Here is a 17459-nt window from a genome sequence, read left to right on the forward strand (position 1 = left end):
AATTCTTTGTTTCTTTCAGATTACATGATCCTTCTTTGTGATGGATAATCTCGTCAAAGTTACATTGAGGTCTCAGACCATATTCAGTGGCTTTCTTTTTTTATTCTCTCTGATTTCCTGGTCCACTGTCATTAATGAACTTAGGAACTATCAAAGCAAAGACAGGCTACAATTCAACTGTATGCCGGAAGAAATTAAATTCAAAACACAGCGTTGTTATAACAATTACACTTCTGCCATGAGTCCACGCTTAACACCGTTGGGTTTTGCTGGTATTACCTTTGGTGTGTCAGGATGTGGCTGGCTGTTTGTTACTCTGATAGGTGTCGAGATGTGGCGACGTATCCGTAAAGAGACAAATATAGAGAGACAAAAAAAGTTGGAGAAACTATTTTTTTGGATGTTTATTATTCACATCTGCAGTCAGTTTGTCCTTCTAGTTGCCATGATTGTACTGTTCTTGGGTTACCAGAAACTTAAATATCCTGCGGAGTATAGTTGCTTTTCAGCAAACGCAACTCTCACATGCAACGACTTACGATACAAAGAGAAATCAAACCTCAACATCGCTATTATTGTGATCTTTTCAGTATCCATTGTATTCTGTTTATTGACCATAATTCATTTAGCAATATCAAAGGATGAGCTATCAAAGCTATTGCTGGGAAATATCGAAGAAGACGTCCATAACGGGGAGGAAAACAATATACCTTTACAAGGTGAGTTACTACAATGCTATCACAGGCAGCCCAAGCGCACTATGAGTGGGTTCGGGCTTCAGAGGTCATTTGGTCGGAATACACTAGAATTATTATAAATATAGTGTTCAGTACTCGATGGAAAGAAAGTCGACTAAACGGCGTTTAGACCGGCCGTAAAGGGCATATTAGTTGGAATGAGAGTTATTAGATGCTGAGCGTCGTTTGCAAGTGAACTATCTTAGAAATCGTTGTAATAAGTTTATTTTTACTCTGCTGATTGTAATATAAGACATGCTCTGATTAATAAAAAAAACCAAGAGAGAATGAAAAATCATATCCTGCAATGAACACCACATCGCGAGGTTAACATTGGTGTTGCAAGACAAAGAACACCTGGAAAGGAGGCTACGTACCAACGTTATGGTGGCTTGACCTCGTTTTCAGTGATAAATAACCACCATTACACATTGCTGAATATAAGTAAACAGCAAGATAATTTATAACACAGAGGTAAACTACATATATGTATTACTGTATGACATTTGTCAATGATCAGGGGCACCCAATGGATCTGTTCCTCAAAATATCTGTTCTTCAGGCACATTTTTGCTGGCTGGGAGATGTGGAAGAAATAATAGTCCTTGGAAGGAAAGTGTTGCTGGGAAAAAGATAATTCAGGGTGTGAGAGGGGATTTGAAGTCTAGAATAGCTGCTACGGGTTACTTGTATGGGTTACTTACCACTCAAGATCTGAATTGTGCCCTATGAAACTTCCCAGTAAGTCGGGATGGAGGTTGTAAGTTTGCTGGCTGGGAACTCTTCCATCAGTCTTGCTGGGAGTGAGGAACAGCTAATTTTTTTCCAGCAATCTCCCAAAATGCTTAAAATAGTCTCAGAAAACTTTATTCACGCTTTGTTGTTGTTTTTAGGTCTTTTTCTCAAAATTGCCCGTTGGGTGCCCCCGAATGATACGTTCACATTAAAAATTATTGGAAATCAATAACACAATAACTGAAAACCTTTAATTAAAACAATTTGAGGCCAAATTTTACTTTCTACGGAAAGTTGAAATGTCTGTTTCTTGAACGTGAAAAGCATTGTTCATGATTTGTTTTTAGTGTAGTAGCCAAAAATTTCAGATAAAGTAAAAATTACCTTAAATTTGTACTGGCAATGCAAGAGAGTTTAATGCACAACGTCAATTCATATAAGCAGCTTTAAAACGATTAATCTAGATTTCCTGCAAATTGAGGATATATTTAAATGGTAGTGGTCTCACAGTCAATCAATCAATCAATCAATCAATCAATCATATGCATATCTTTATTTCAATTCGGATATTTGAGCAGTATTTCTGCTAGTATCTCTGAAAGAGGGATAATAAATACCATGAAATTAATATAGAAATAGTGCAATTAAAATACATGTGATATTGACATCAATTACACACATATAATATACTTCAAAGATAGATCAAGATTTAACAATTTGATTATTTCAGTGAACAAGTCTTTTATGATAAGTTTCGCCAGTTTCGAAATAATTGTCATCAACATTAACTGCATGTCGTTGGCAATCGAATAAATAACAATTTAACTCATAGTCTGAAATCTTCAGTCCTTTGAAAGACTGCTTTCACTAAACAAGACAATTTACAACTTTCCCTTGAAGTTCAACCCATAAATTAACACATTTATAAGAAATCATCATGTTGCATCACTGTTGTTCGGTGACCTGAATGACTTTATGACATGCGCCAGGTCTACCAGTCTACCATGCATTATGTTTATTAAAATGCAAAATAGTTTGGTACTAAAAACGCTCTGATACATGTACCTGCATATGTGTTTTTCAATAATTATCCCCCTCAACGTCAGCAAATACAGTGACTTGTAAATTTTCAGTCTTGTTCAAATTTATTCTTGTTGCTGTTACAGATGTTGTTTCAAAACAAGAGTCTGCTGATAGAGATCACTCCAAAACAGCAGGTAAAGAAATAGGTTATAGTCTGTGAACTGAGTCCTTTATAGTCAGTAAGTGCCCTTGATGGACCTTTGTTACATGGCGCCCATTTTGTTCCAAGAAACTGAGGTAGCTTTGTTATCTGTCTAGCCTCGTTCCCAAGTTTTTCAGTGCAAAGTTGAGGGTCGTAACTCGAAGCTTTTTCAGTCTCTTAGGACAATAATAAAACATTTATACAAAATCATCACATTGCATATCTGTTCAAAGATAAAGTTCATAAAATTTATGGTATTTAGTATCCGACAGTGCTGGATCCAAACCTTGAGAAAAGGGGGGCCCGGTCATCCAGACCTTAGATAGGGGGGGAGGGGAGCGGTCTCCAAAAAAATTTTTTTCGGCCCTTCAGGCCTCATCAGTTTGGTCTAAAAACTAGAGAGGGGCCTGGTCCCCCTGAGGCTCCTCCCCTGGACCCGCCACTGTCCGTTATCTAAACCACCATCACAGTTGTGATCTTCTTTGTTTTCTTTTTATGAATTATTAATGACCTTTAGAATGGATCTGATTAAACTCTCTGTAATATCTTTCTTCATGTGTTTGATTATTGTTTTTTTTATGGTGGTTCTCGAAGTGAATGCAAACTGAAATTCAGATGTAAACATGCAAATGGCATTCAAAATGCTTACAGTCCCATGTTTTCTGAGCATTACGAGTGTGGACAAACCTACTTGCCGTAAAAAACTAATTAAATCATTGCTAAAAATACTTGACTGTCCAAGTTTGCAGGGTAATTTAGCAAAATGAAATGTATTTTCTACTATGGAGGAATGTAGTGTGCATTGTTTTGCAAAAGAGAGCATAACGTCGTGACAGTGAATATTTTGTAACACGGAGTCTTGGGTCTGTTTGTAGGTTAGGTTGAGCTTTAAATCGTAAGGTTCATTGTATAGGCCACTTTTATATTACCCATAATACACCTTGGTTACCACCCATAATTTGGCAAAGTATTGTTTTCGCTTTTAAATTACTTTGCAAAATTTGCCTGGAGTGAGGCTTGGAGTACAAGGCGTGTATTATCAGCTGTATCATATATAGAAGTGGCGAATTGCATTTAATTCCTATATGTCAAATGAACGTTTCAGATGACATAACTCACTGATTAAACTGATCTGATCATGCGCAGTTTTGGTTCCCGTGTCCGCAGAAAAATAATTTCTCAAACTTGTTCGTAAAGAGAAAACAACGAAAATCATAACTCACCGTGACAGTGGTTTGGATATCAGATAATTATTATCATAAAATTTTGCGAAATTTATCTTTGACTTTCTCCAACAATTGTGCCATAAATGATTGATTAAGCGCCACGGGGCTTATACGAGAGCGGCGCTCATTTGAGAGCAGCACTATACACGATTTAGTATAGTATGAAATATGTTCACTTCGAACTGTTATATGAACCTGGTTTCAAGAGTTTCCCTACGTTAAAACTTTAGAACTCACGAATTGGTTGAAGTCCTATTTCTCAAACGATATCAAGCGCTGTAACAGAGGTGGGGCTTTAATGTGTAAATATAACCAAATTAGTTCCACGGCCGTGCTTATTCACGTTTATTAAATTATTTTCGGTAAAGGTGCTGCGCTTAGTGGATTATTTATGGTAGTTCATTTGATAAAAAGCTACATCAAAAACTACAGTCAGTATTTCATCCGATATCCAGACTTGTGCACCTCGAAGTTGGTCTTTAAAAACTCAGCTACGCCTCATTTTTCAACCCACTTCTCAGTGTCTGGATATCAGATGAAACCATGCCTGTCGTTTTTGATATATTACTTTTCAAACTCATTAATTATTCATGATCATGCAGTCAAAAGCCAATAAATGACAACCATTTGGGTCAGGTGGATGAATCTTGATACCTAATGAAACACCCGGTACATTTGTAAAACACCACCAGGTTTTCATCTGAGGTGAAACATGTTTTTCATCTGAGATCAAACACTTGCATTTTAATGGTGTTTTATTGATTACCGCAACTCATGGAAACAAATAATGAAATACCAGGGACTGTATAATTTCTTATTGTTTCATTTGAGAAGACATCACGGCCTCGTGCTTTCATCTGTTTCTTAGTGTTTGGAACCCATGATGAAACACTCTGCTATAGTGTCTTAGTTAATGTAGATTCAGCAGGGTAATGGATCATTTTAAAGCTATAGTTTTTGGTACTGTTGTTTAATATGGAGAAACCAGTCGATGGTTCCAAACACGGTGAGATTTAACTAGATGAAACACAACATAAGCATACAAGTTTCCAACATCTACTCACGAGCTGACCTGCTTTAATGCGCATTCGTTAAACAACAACCGCTGACAGATAAATAGCGAATACATAAATACTGTCACCGTTCTGTGTCTTAGACTCCTTATTACAAGGTGTAACAAACTCACTTATTGAAGTCTAAAGTGATTATTAAACTCGGCTCCGCAAAATAACATGATTTTTCAATGTCTATTTATTAATTGCCCGTGCTGAATAATTGATCTGCTCACCACCTTGTAACGACAAATGACTATATTTTGCTCACCCTCGTAAATTATGTTTTCACAACGGCTTTATAGACTTGGTCTTCAGCTATGAGTGTGTTAATGCACCAACAATTCTCAAGTTGAGATTGACACCCATGGCTGGGGACATTGTCAATGACCGTGGTGATCAGTGTACGAAGCCCTAGAGCAGCTCCTTGCTCTGTTCCACAGGCTACGTCTGATATTCACGAGTGTAGTTGATTTTGAAATTCCTCCACCAAATGATTTTTACCTTAATTTATTAGACTATGAACTGATTTTTATTCACCATAATGTATCTGTATACGCTGTAGTTTTTGTTAATGTTATGATTTTGGTGAAATGGTTAGGATCCGAGATGTCAGAATCTTCACTGGATGGCAGCTGTGATCACATCACAGCCCCGGTTATAACTGGAGTCCCATCTAAAGATGATACAAGCAACCTTCAAGGGGACCCTCCTGAGCTTAATAAAGGTCTTCCATCCTTCGCTGATATTAAGGCAATAACAAAACCTTCAAAAGATGCTGATCTGCCTGTTGACGTTCTGTTACTTACAGTTACAAACTGTGAGTTCCTAGCTTGTTATAGTGAGCTAAAAAAGCCTTATAGATGTTGGTTTGATGGTCTTGGCTATGTTTACTTTTCTGATGTGGGTGAAAGTCAAGAGGAGTTGAAAGTTGCTTTACTAAGATGTCACAAAAATGGTATTGGTCCTGGTGGTTCTCTTGTATCTGTAAAGAATGCAGCCTCTGTGCTACGACCCAAAGCAGCTATTTCTGTAGGCACATGTAGTGGCCTAGATCCTGCAAAATCCAAGTTAGGAGATGTTGTTGTGTCTGCCAAATTAGCAACGTATGCATCGAAAGTACTGACCAGCAATCAAGAGCAGTCAACTGGCATGAGAAGTTATGTGAGCAAACGCTTTCTGAATGTCATTAAAAATTGTACTGATGGTTGGCAAGCACCTTTGCAGGATCCCGAAGCTCAGCACGTTCAAGTTTATACTGATGCCGAGTTTTTGAGTGGACCAGAAGAAGTCAGAACTGAGTGGCGGCGTGATCAAATTGTTGAAACCAATCCTCAGGCTATGGCAATCGAAAATGAAGGAGAAGGTTAGTAGACATTTTTAAATATCCAGCCAGCCTTAGGAAGTGTATGCAGTCAGGTCTCTTTATCTCTATAGATATGTTGGTTGCTTTGTACTCAGTGTTAATCTCAAGGCTTTGTGTCGATTGTTTGCTTGTTTGAGTTTAATTTTATAATGATTTTTTGCTGAAAAGATGGGCCTGCCCTCCCAATTTATGGGTCTTCATTGCTCAGTTGTTAGAGCACTGTCGTGCTAACAGAGAGGCCATGGGTTCAAATTCCCTTGAAACTCCCCCCCCCCCCCCTTAGTGTTTTGTTTAGGTTGATTTGCAATCATTGCAAAGATTGCTATTACAATATTATTACAACAACTATATTTGCAAATTAAACCCATTGACCAGATAGGTGTGGAAAAGGTGCCTGGTGAAACGGAAGGGACTTGCAAGCGAGCCTAGAAGGTAACCATGACAACCCTGTGAGTGGCACCGACCAGGCACTGTCACACTGAGACCTTCAGTGGAGAAATGTGCAGATGCTTACCAAGAAACACCCAAAGGGAAGGAAGGGCTGGGAGCAAAAAATGCGAAAGCAACATAGCAACATGAGCAAAATGATTGACTATAGGGAAAGTGCTGTAAAATACAGTGAAACCTCTATTAAGTGGACACCTTCAGGACCTTCCCAAGTGTCCGCTTAATTGAGGGTGTCTACATAGTAGAGGTTTGTAAAAATTGCGCAGTGTTTGTTAACGATTAACATTCAGCGGTTACTCTGTACTGTGATAAAGTTGCATGTCGTTTAAGAAGCTATCCAGAGTTCAACTTCATTACCTTTCATTACCAACTTTAATTTGCTTCCAAATGCAAAAACATTAACTGACTACAGTACCTATTTCAGGGACATAATCCAATTCTACTATTGTCAGTCCGGTGTCCGCTTAATAGTGGTTTTCAACAATAGAAATCATCCAAATGTATTTCATTTTAGTGTCTGCGTCGGCCTAATACAGGTGTCCGCTAAATAGCAGTTCGTTACAAAGGAAAATATAAGACGTTTATTTCGGAACCCGGCTTTGTGTCCGCTTAATTGGGGATCCACATTAAAAGAGGTTTCACTGTATTCTTAAGCCCAAGACCACCCCATATTCGATTAGTGATGGTGACCGCTACCTGAATAACATTTAGTCACATTAACCGAGTGCAGAAACATATATGCCCAGTGGCAATAGATAAGTGTGGGAAAGGTGCGAAGTAAATCTGAAAGGCACTGCAATTGAGCCTGGAAGGTAACCATGACAACCCTGTGAGTGGCACCAACCCAAACCAGTCTACAGGTGCTTGAAGAAAAAAAGGGGGATGGCGAATAGGGGAGTCACAGGACCTGGTTCCCCCAAGGGCATTAAGCACCAACCCCAAACTCCCTCGCAATAAGAACCAAAGAAAAGCAACTGACCACTGAAGAATGGAGGCCGTAACAGTGAACAGGAGAGGAAAGAAGACTGCAAACCTTGTGTGACAAGTGTGACAGTGGCAAAATAATGTAAGCTATATTGATGTAGGACTGTCTCCAACATTAAATCAAGTACCATTTTCATTGTCGTTCTATAGGAGTGTTTACAGCAGCATGTGACTGTCAAATTGAGTGGTTAATTGTGAAAGGGATAGCGGATTTTGCTGATGGTTCTCAGTTGCCTTCAGAGAGTTGGTTTTCCTGTGCCAGTGTGATGGCAGCATCTCTTGTTGCCCACATTTTGAGTGAGCCCTGTGTTTTTCATTCATGGCCTCATTACCAAGGTAAATATTTCTCATAATGTTATGTCCCATTTTGGCCTGTTGTTTTAAAGAAACTAGGGGTACGTTACAGTGTACTTCCTTGATGCCGTCATAAGCTCACCACTGCATTATGGGGTAGGTGCCACACATGACATCTTTTTCTCTTTAAAACAGCTTCTTAATTAGATTTGATCATATTGGTGTAGATATTAATTGTCATGGTTTCTTCAAGGAACCTACAAACTGTAAGAACATTGAAGAGACCTTTTGTCATTTTAAACCAAAAAGAGATTAAAGTACAGTCATGTAACTGAAGCAAAAAAGTTGTGGATTTTGTTGATTAGAAGAAACTTATAAGGTTAAACAACCGCCACCAAGTGTTCTTAGCTGATGAGTCTGGTTTTTTTCAGCCGTCGTATTGAGCTGACCACATAGCTATATTTCTTTTCTTAAGTGTTAAAACTACACTAGTCTTGATATAATGCAGTGTTAGTGATGTTATCAGTAGCAGTTATTTCTAGAAGATTTCTTGAATGTAAGTGAGAGTAACTGAACAAAAAAAGTTGTGGATTTTGTTGTGAAATAAGGTATAGGTTAGAACAACTTTTTTAAGTTTAACAACCACCACCAAGTGTTCTCTGATGAGTCTGTTTTTTTTTTTGTTTTTGTTTTTTTTTTCAGCCCTCGTATTGAGCTGACCACATAGTTATATTTCTTTTTTAAGGGTGCTTGCGATTGGGAAACTACACTAGTCTTGATATGCACTTCTAGTGACGTTTTTAGTAGCAGTTATTTCTAGCAGATTTCTTGATTGTAAGTGAGAGATGTCTTTTTGTTGAAGATACATCACAGCAGAGCTCAGCCAGCAGATCAAAGGAAGAGTTACCAAGTCCATCAGGTCCCTCAGGTACCAATTTATAGCCCCTGCCGGCCCATCCACACAATCTGGATATTGTTTGAAACCACATATTTTTTAACATGAAGGGGCCGTAGATGAATGAGTGGATTCACTGGTTAAGTGTTGAGGGAAGGCCATTTTGTGATGAAGAAAATGTGCAGTCTCAGAAATATCTAGATATGTGTTAAGGGGCCTTAATGTTTAATACTACATTGTACATGTAAGGAATCCAACGTGTTACGATAAGATATATTTTCTGTTCATTTTCCCTTCCTCTTGTTTTTGGTTTTAGTTTTTTTTGTTCGTTTATTTTTTTTCAGGATAAATGTTTTTGAAACTCTCATAGCAGGGTTGTGTACATTAGCTTGTAATTAGGCAATTTTTTTTCTCCTTAGCGGGGGGGGGATAATTCGAAAGGGGGCACTTATTTTTAGAAGGGTGCTAATTCGAACGTTTACGGTTCATGTGTTCCATTTAAATAAAAGAGCAGCATGTGAGCGAGCTCTCCGGGGCACACTGGCAGCGGCGCGAGAGAAGGAAGGAGAGCTTGCAACTGCGTCTCTGAAATTTGAATATCTGCATCGAAAAAACCGATGCGAAATGCTGATTAGCGGAGACGACATTAGTAATAACATCATTACCCTTGGCACCTGTTTTTCAATGTTTGTTTGCATTTGCGCCCTTTCCGCTTCGCACTGATTGGCAGGAATCTGACCGCTCAGTCGACGGGGAGCCACAGGGGAATTGGAGGTGGAATTCAAATTCCAGAGACGTAGTTGCATGCTCTCCTTCCTTTTCTCTCTTCTCCCTTTTCCCCGCCGTCATAGTGCACCGGAGAGCTTGCTCGAAGGTTATTAAAAAAGACCCTCTTCCCTCTCCTCTGTTAAGTTCTCTTGTCTAATTAGCTACCATTTTCACTCTGTTACTTAGCTTAATTATTAAATGAATAAGGTGTTCCCACCCTTAGTCTGAGCGACGGATTTACAATACAAAACAATAACACTGAACAACCCAGCTTCTAAACGTCAATGAACGAGTTAACATCATCATGACATTTTGATTTTTTAATACTAAATTAGAAGGGGAGGCCAGTACAATGTAAACTAACTGTAGTATAAAAGTATTAAAATCTATATCTCAAAAATTGTTCCACAAGTCAGCCTCGCAACAGAAGGTTGTTTAGAAAACCGCTGGACAGGTCTTGCTTTTTGAGAGAAATTATCCACGCTCAGATGAAAATGACCGTACTAGAACGTAAACTGCATTATCACTGCTACCACAAAACTGTACAATTAACTCAGTCCTACATGTACTACTTCGTGTGTTGAATAGCATTAAAGATTTAATCGAATTACTTTTTTTATAAACAGATACCGCAACTGCTTTTTTGGAGTGGACTCAAAATCAGCTGTGCTCATTCTACAGCAGTTCCGCGAGCCAGTTAATGATTACTCCGTGGGACCGAAATAATACCATGGACATTGATGAGGTGTATGTACAGTTAACACTGCTAAGAGATGACAGAAAACTTGCTGGAACAACAAAAAGAGAGTTTGAAGATTACAGTGAGATATTCGCAAGCCATGGTCATCACCTGATTCCTAAGAGAATTTTAGTGTACGGGAGGCCAGGAATAGGAAAGTCAACATTGACAAAGAAACTTGCCGTTGACTGGTCACGAGGTAATAAAGAAGTCCTAATGAAGTTTGCTGTTGTACTTTTAATCAAGCTCCGAGATGTTTGCAACACGCAAGACTTCTGTGCCATGCTACAAAAGGCCGAGCTGTTGTCTGCAGGTGACCCTATGGTATTTAATCAGTTGTATGATTATATTCTTCACAACCAACAGAAAGTCCTACTTATTTTAGACGGCTATGATGAATACAGCGCCGGAAAATCATCGCCAGTTCATCAGATTTGGAAAGGTAGTCAGTTGAGAGATTGTACTCTTCTTGTGACAACTCGACCGGTGAAAAAAGATGAGTTAAGACCAGGAAGTCATGCTCAGTTTGAAATTAATGGCTTCAATCATTGGCAAGTTGAAGAGTTTGCTCTAAAGTTTCTTCGAGATCAAACAGAAGTATACCAGTTCAGACAGTTTTTGTTCGAACACAATCTCAGTGGCTTAGCAGAAATACCACTTCTCCTGCTAATGTTGGTTCTAAGCTGGAATAAATATCAAGGACCATTAACATCCCGCTCAGACCTGTATTGGAAATTTTGCCAGACGCTGCTTGATCACGTTACCGCCAAATCCTCAGATGAGACATTTAGAAGCATGGATGAATACAAGGAAGATCTCTCAAAGTTGGGGGAACTTGCATGGCAGGCACTTTTAAATGACTGTCTTTATTTCACGCTCAGCAACGTCCCACAGGACATTCGGTTATTCCTTGAGAAGTTTATCAGTTTTGGCTTTCTACAGACTTCAAACCTTTCAGACTCTCCTCATCCTGAGAAACTGGCGTTCTTTCTTCATAAATCGGTACAAGAATTCCTTTCCGCCTGGTTTTTAGTTCGTGATTTAAAAAATGCCAAAGAAAGCTTCAACTGTCTGTCTAAAGTCGACTCATTTGAACGGTTCAAGAAGTTGTCTGAAGTTATTAAGTTTGTTTGTGAGTTGTCATCAGAAGCTACCGTTGCTGTTTTTAGCCATCTGAAGATGATAGGAGAAAAAGAAGGTCTGACTGATTACAACTTCTGTGAAAACCCCTCTATTGAGGAGCTCACTAAGGAACAAGAAGAGTTTTATTGTATTAGTACCGATTTTTTCCTTACTTGCCCTGCTTCAGATAGGAAAAATGTCTATCCTTCATTTCTGCAATGCGTTAACGGTCTTATTGTGATAGAGAACCAACAACTGGTTAAAGTTTCAAGCGGACATTGCCTGAGATCAACAAGTTTCCATAAGCCAGATTACGTATTTGTTCTAGGATTGGAATTAGTAGATTTGGGTGATGAAATGTTTTCTGTGATGTCCGATTTGGACACTGTTTTTGTGACATGTTATGGGGACGTAAAATCCGTCAATCAAGTGCCTGGGGACTTTTTCATTAAGAAAGTCGGACATCGATTTGTGTGCTATTTAACTCGCCTTAAATACCTGCCCAGTGGACTGCTTACATCATTAATATCAGCACCAGAGTCCTCTCTTCAAGAGTCTGATCACAAGTTACAGGATAATGATGTTTGCAACTCTTTGCAGTTAACCGCGAAAACATTTGACCAGACTCTGACACACTCTCTGTCATATTTGAGAGAGATTGCAATTGAGGGTGAAATTGAGGGCCCAACAAGTGAACTTGTCATTTTACTGAATAATCTTCACCATGTGCCTCGACTATCTGAGCTTGATTTACGTGATGTTGGTATGGGGAATCAAGAATGCCAGTTACTTGCCACTGCTTTAAAGTATGTTGATAAGTTAAGCTCTCTGGGGTTATCATGTAACCCACTCGGTCACGGGATAAGTGAGCTTGTCAAATACCTGCACAGTGTACTTTATCTGGAAATGCTGTTTCTTAGTAATACACAGATGGGTGAAGAAGAAGTCACAGCTTTAGCCCATAGTTTAAAGAATGTGACTCAGCTGAGTACACTTTCATTACACAACAACCCACTCGGTCACGGTATAAGTGAGCTTGCCAAACACCTGCACTTTGTACCTCAGCTGACAGGGCTGCACCTGGATAATACACAGATGGGTGAAGAGGAAGTAACAGCTTTAGCCCATAGTTTAAAGAATGTGACTCAGCTGAGTAACCTTAACTTATCACTTAACCCACTCAGTCACGGGATAAGTGAGCTTGCCAAACATCTGCACAGTGTACCTCATCTGGTATCGCTGAACCTGAGTGAAACAAAGATGGGTGAAGAGGAAGTCACAGCTTTAGCCCATGTACTCGTCCACGTACCAGAACTGATGTCCCTTTCGCTTGACAAAAATCCGCTGGACCGCGGAGTGACTGAACTAATCAAGTGTCTCAAAAGAAGTCCTCGGCTTCTTTATCTCAGTCTGAAAAGGGTTCAACTGACAAAGAAAGAAGCCACTGAGCTGTGTGCATTAGCAGAGGAAAGGGCCATGATTTTATTGTCAGATTATTGTGTAAGTTTCTCTTTTGTAATTTGCATTATTAATGCTCGTAATACCCAGAAACTTGCTGGTAGACGAAGAGAAACCGTTCTTTAAAGGCGCTGTGTCGCCATTTTTATCCATACTGAAAAAGACACATTTTTGTAAAAGAAAACTTGTTGAATAGTGGTCCAGTCGTGACAACAATTGCCAATGTATTTTGTCTGTCTTTAGATGTCCTGCAGGGTGAAAAGTGATTGCAATTATCATACTCCGTTAATAAGGGTAATTGAACTGAGTGGAGTGCAATTTGGTCTGAAATCATACGTGTGATTTACTTCGATTTGAAATCACAAGTATGATTTCAGACCAAAATTGCACGACACGAAGTTCAATTACCACTTTATTACTTCCATTTTGAAATCGCAGAATTTAGTCAGTACTAATATTTTATTGATCAAGTAGCCGGTTTGTTAAAAGGCCGAAACAAAAAGGCTTTTACATCTCATTTTGTATTCCAAACAGAAATGATGCGATATAGAACAAAAATGGTGCGATTTAAAATAGAAATGATGCGATTTAGAACATAAATGACGCGATTTGGAACAGATGCGATTTAGAGCAAAAAATGGTGCGATTTAGGAATAAATCGCACCGCCGAGAGCCAATCAGATTGCACGGATAGCCAGTGGTTTCAAAGTGGATGCAATAAATAATATTACTACATCAGTGGACTAAAACAGATTTCAATATCAAAGTCAAGTTCAGTTAACGACTGCTATATTAGTGCACTGAAATTTTACTTTATTTAGCTTTGGATGGCCAGGATGGTAGTGGATTGCACTTTGAAAAGTTTTGACTTCATTTTTCGATTTCCTTACCGTTTCCTTAAAATGCGAACTTAAAAAAACAAATGCGGTTTCTTCTTTTTTATAGAATACAATTGAAATCTTACTCTTTTTTAACGTTATGGTTAAGCATGTTCCTTGACGCTAAACCTGGGGATGAAGCGTATTGATGCGTTCAATAAAAAGGACAGTAAAAGACAGGCAATTCTGATTACTGCCGCCCTGTCGGGGAAAGAGTAAGGAGAGCACTACTAATTGGCTGCGGTGCAAATTTAGGCTGAAAATTGTGCTCGAGGTACAGGAGGTAGTGAGGAAAAGCTGAACTCCTCTTGAGTTTTTACCCTTAGCCTCGTAGTTGACTCGACCTCGAGTGTGCTTGTTGCATTCACTGTGGAAAGTAAAGCCGCTACTAAAAGAGCTAAAAAAAACCTTTTAAGAATTACTCTTGATTATTACACTTCATGTCACTTATTTCGTGAGATCAAATTATCTTTACGCTGAGTTAATTAATTAATTAATTAATTAATTAATTGATATTTCTAAACAGCTTTTTTTCAGTTTCCTATAAAGCAATAGGTTTGCTGAGGGATTCGCTAAGCGCTCAGCAAAGTATTTACTTAAAGTAGTTACTTACCAAATGTCAAAATTTGAAAAACTATTAGAGATTTCATAACTTCCCGAAATAAACAATCTATTGTTTTATTTTTGAAGGGTTTGTAAATTTAGCCTTGCGGTGCTAACCTCACCTTCTGCAGACTTAAAAAAAAATTAAGGTGAAGTTGGGACATGAAACTTAAACAGCTAATTTTACTAGTAAAGCTAGGAACACTTTTGGCTAAGTTTCAACCAATGTACTGTTCTGTACAGTGTATTTCAAGCCAATAATTGGCATGTTCCATAGAAAATCAGTAGAACGCTTTACTTTAGAGTGGTAGGTCGGGCGTTTGATTAACCGTACTAATACTTAAAACAACTAAGCAGTGAAGGTACTGCCTTTACCGTGCGTTGCTTCAAAGACATAGAACTGTCGGCCCCGTCTCCAAGAGGAAACAAAAACTGTGTCCTCAGTTAGTACAGTGGAACCTCGACATAACGAAGGGCCAAGGGACTGGCAAAATTCGTTCGCTGAAACGAGGTTTCGTTATATCGAGGTTCTTCTTCATCTATTTTGCTATTACTTGGACAAAGAAAATCGTTCGTCATACGGAGGACTTCGTTATATAGAAGTTCCACTGCACTTCCGTGCAAAGTACATTCACACTTAAAGTTAAGTAGGGTAATAAAAAATAAGGCGGACTGGCGAAGCTTCCAATTCTTTCGTCGCATTCGCTACTTTGCACAAAGAGCCTCTCTACTTTTTGGACCAGTAGCAGCCTGTCAATCATTCCCCGAGGTGCGAACAGATCAGGACAAAACGAGTAATTTTTCTGTTTACAAAGATTTCCTTTTAGAAGGACGAATACATGTGTGCGGTTAGTTCGAGTAATGACGTTTTGGTTCACGGTGAGGTGGATAGGTTATTAGAGACATGTCATTGTAATAGCAAAACAATCATGACCACAATTTGCGTGATAACACGAACTAACTTTATGTTATGTTTAATCCGTTGCTTTTTTTTCTTCATCATTAGGACGCGAAGAGGAGTAGTTTCGATGACGGGCCTAATTATCGGCTACTTACAGAGGCAGAACTACAAGAAAAGGGAGTCACATTTGATGAAGTGTGAAAAAGGGAAACCTGCTCACCACACCAAACGCATGAAGAGACCTGGACACTTAACGAACCACTACTAACTTCCAACAGTCATTTGGGTATTCCCGTATTTAAAGTTTCCCTTTGGTATCCCTCCAATTTTAGCATACCTGCATTTTGGGTGCCCCCTAATTTAAGCATCCCCGCATTTTGGGTAGCCCCTAATTTTAGTATCCTCGCATTTTGGGTACTCCTTAATTTTAGTATCCTTGCATTTTGGGTACCCCCTAATTTGCGCATCCCCACGTTTTGGTATCACCCTAATCTAAGTTTCTCGCATTTTGGATGTCTCCCTGATTTAAGGTCGATTTATTTAAAGCGTATGAACGAAGCATAACGACTGATATCGACAGGTTTACGAAATATTCAGGCATAGCTGGGTAAAAGATGAGCGCATACTTTAAAGTGTTCAGACACGTGCGCGTGTGGCACGCAGACTACGAACAAAATGTTTATTCAAAAGTAACAAACGGGCTTTGAATCACACCTTGTTTCAGTGATTTTTAATAATATTGAAATAAAAATAAGGAAATGAAAATTAAAGGGTGGAATGTAATTAACCATAATTATCATAACTACACTTGTCGGAACTCGTGCTTTAGTCCGGACACCTTCGGGAGTTTCAAGATTTGACTTTTCCGACAATTTTGTGCCCAAGAATTCAGCGCTGATACAAAACTTCACGAGCTGGCACTGCGGAGGGCTAAACTTGGTAGACTGTGGTGTGTTATGTATGGAGTGGAATTCTAAAAGAGCGCTTTTATAAAAAGATATAAGGCGTTAATTTCAGGGATGACAGAGTTTGCTCATTTAAACGATTTTATCTTGGCAAACTTTAAATTACAAAATATGCTCTATACATGACACACAAGAGGTTTCGACCGATCATTTATTGATAAAATCATAGAGTGGTATCTTCTATTCCTTCCGAAAACTTGGACACAAAATCACGTTTTTCTGACATGTTACAAAGGCTTAAAGCGTTACTGTAAAGCGCAATCTATCTGATCTATCAAATAAAAACAATCCTCCTAAACTTCAATCATTTGATAATGTCTCAGTAAAATTTTATTCTAAATCGCCTCTTGAAGCAGCCGAGATATAAGCGTTTTAAAAGATGTACGACAAGTAAAATTTTGCCTTATGAATTTATTCATTACATACTGAGATAGGTGTCTGTTTATGAGGCCGCGGCCACTTAACTTTGTTACAAAAGTTCTTGTTATTTGTTTCGTTGCGGTTTCTTTCAAAATAGCCCAACTGAACTGCAGTTTTTATTTTATAACGGTGGACTACCAGCACACTCATAGATCTTCAAAACAAAGTTAGACTGGAAGGCGCGTGTTTTAAAAGGGAATAGGCAAAAACCACCAGCTTTCAAAACACCCCTCTTGTACATGCAACATCAATGATTTTACGTGAGCATGCAAGATCTTTTTGTATGCAAATTAATTGCATAATTAAGGGCAATCTTTAAAAAAAAAACACCAGGCCATTTTAATGGATTTCCCGTCCAAGGTACCAAAATTAATGCGAGCAGCTTGCGTGGCAGGCATGATTCAGGCGGGCACGTCTCTTGTGCTGAAGGATAGTACCTTCGAAACATCCCAAGGGATGTTAGTATCCCGGTAGGGTACTAGGGGATACCCAGCGTACGCTGCGAAGGATAGTACCTTCGAAACATCAACACAAATCCCAAGGGATGTTGGTATCCCGGTAGGGACTAGGGGATACCTGTAACACTGACCTGAAATAATGGCAAAACCACATCACGAGGGATTTAAATTTCGGAGGCACCCAAA

At 38.9% G+C, this 17459-nt stretch overlaps 4 protein-coding genes across 5 annotated transcripts in view; all 4 read left to right on the forward strand.

Annotated features, from left to right (window-relative positions):
• The window catches only part of LOC140924635 (NLR family CARD domain-containing protein 4-like), a 388290-nt gene that overhangs the window by 210593 nt on the left and 160238 nt on the right, over positions 1-17459 (forward strand). For both annotated transcript variants that reach the window (XM_073374662.1, XM_073374661.1), the window contains exon 2: positions 2639-2689. The gene's annotated coding sequence lies outside the window, so the exon portion shown is untranslated. The remainder of the gene's footprint in view (positions 1-2638; positions 2690-17459) is intronic.
• The window catches only part of LOC140925041 (NLR family CARD domain-containing protein 4-like), a 150789-nt gene that overhangs the window by 52649 nt on the left and 80681 nt on the right, over positions 1-17459 (forward strand). The window lies entirely within an intron of this gene.
• Positions 182-9310, forward strand: LOC140924903 (uncharacterized). Its single transcript, XM_073374893.1, has 6 exons — positions 182-719; positions 2639-2689; positions 5541-6341; positions 7923-8108; positions 8929-8994; positions 9306-9310. The coding sequence occupies exons 1-6, from the start codon at positions 182-184 to the stop codon at positions 9308-9310; spliced, it is 1647 nt and encodes a 548-aa protein (XP_073230994.1).
• Positions 10460-15631, forward strand: LOC140924904 (NLR family CARD domain-containing protein 4-like). The gene is made up of 2 exons (XM_073374894.1): positions 10460-13090; positions 15536-15631. The coding sequence occupies exons 1-2, from the start codon at positions 10460-10462 to the stop codon at positions 15629-15631; spliced, it is 2727 nt and encodes a 908-aa protein (XP_073230995.1).

Source organism: Porites lutea, chromosome 14, assembly GCF_958299795.1.
Source record: "Porites lutea chromosome 14, jaPorLute2.1, whole genome shotgun sequence".
Taxonomy (NCBI): domain Eukaryota; kingdom Metazoa; phylum Cnidaria; class Anthozoa; order Scleractinia; family Poritidae; genus Porites; species Porites lutea.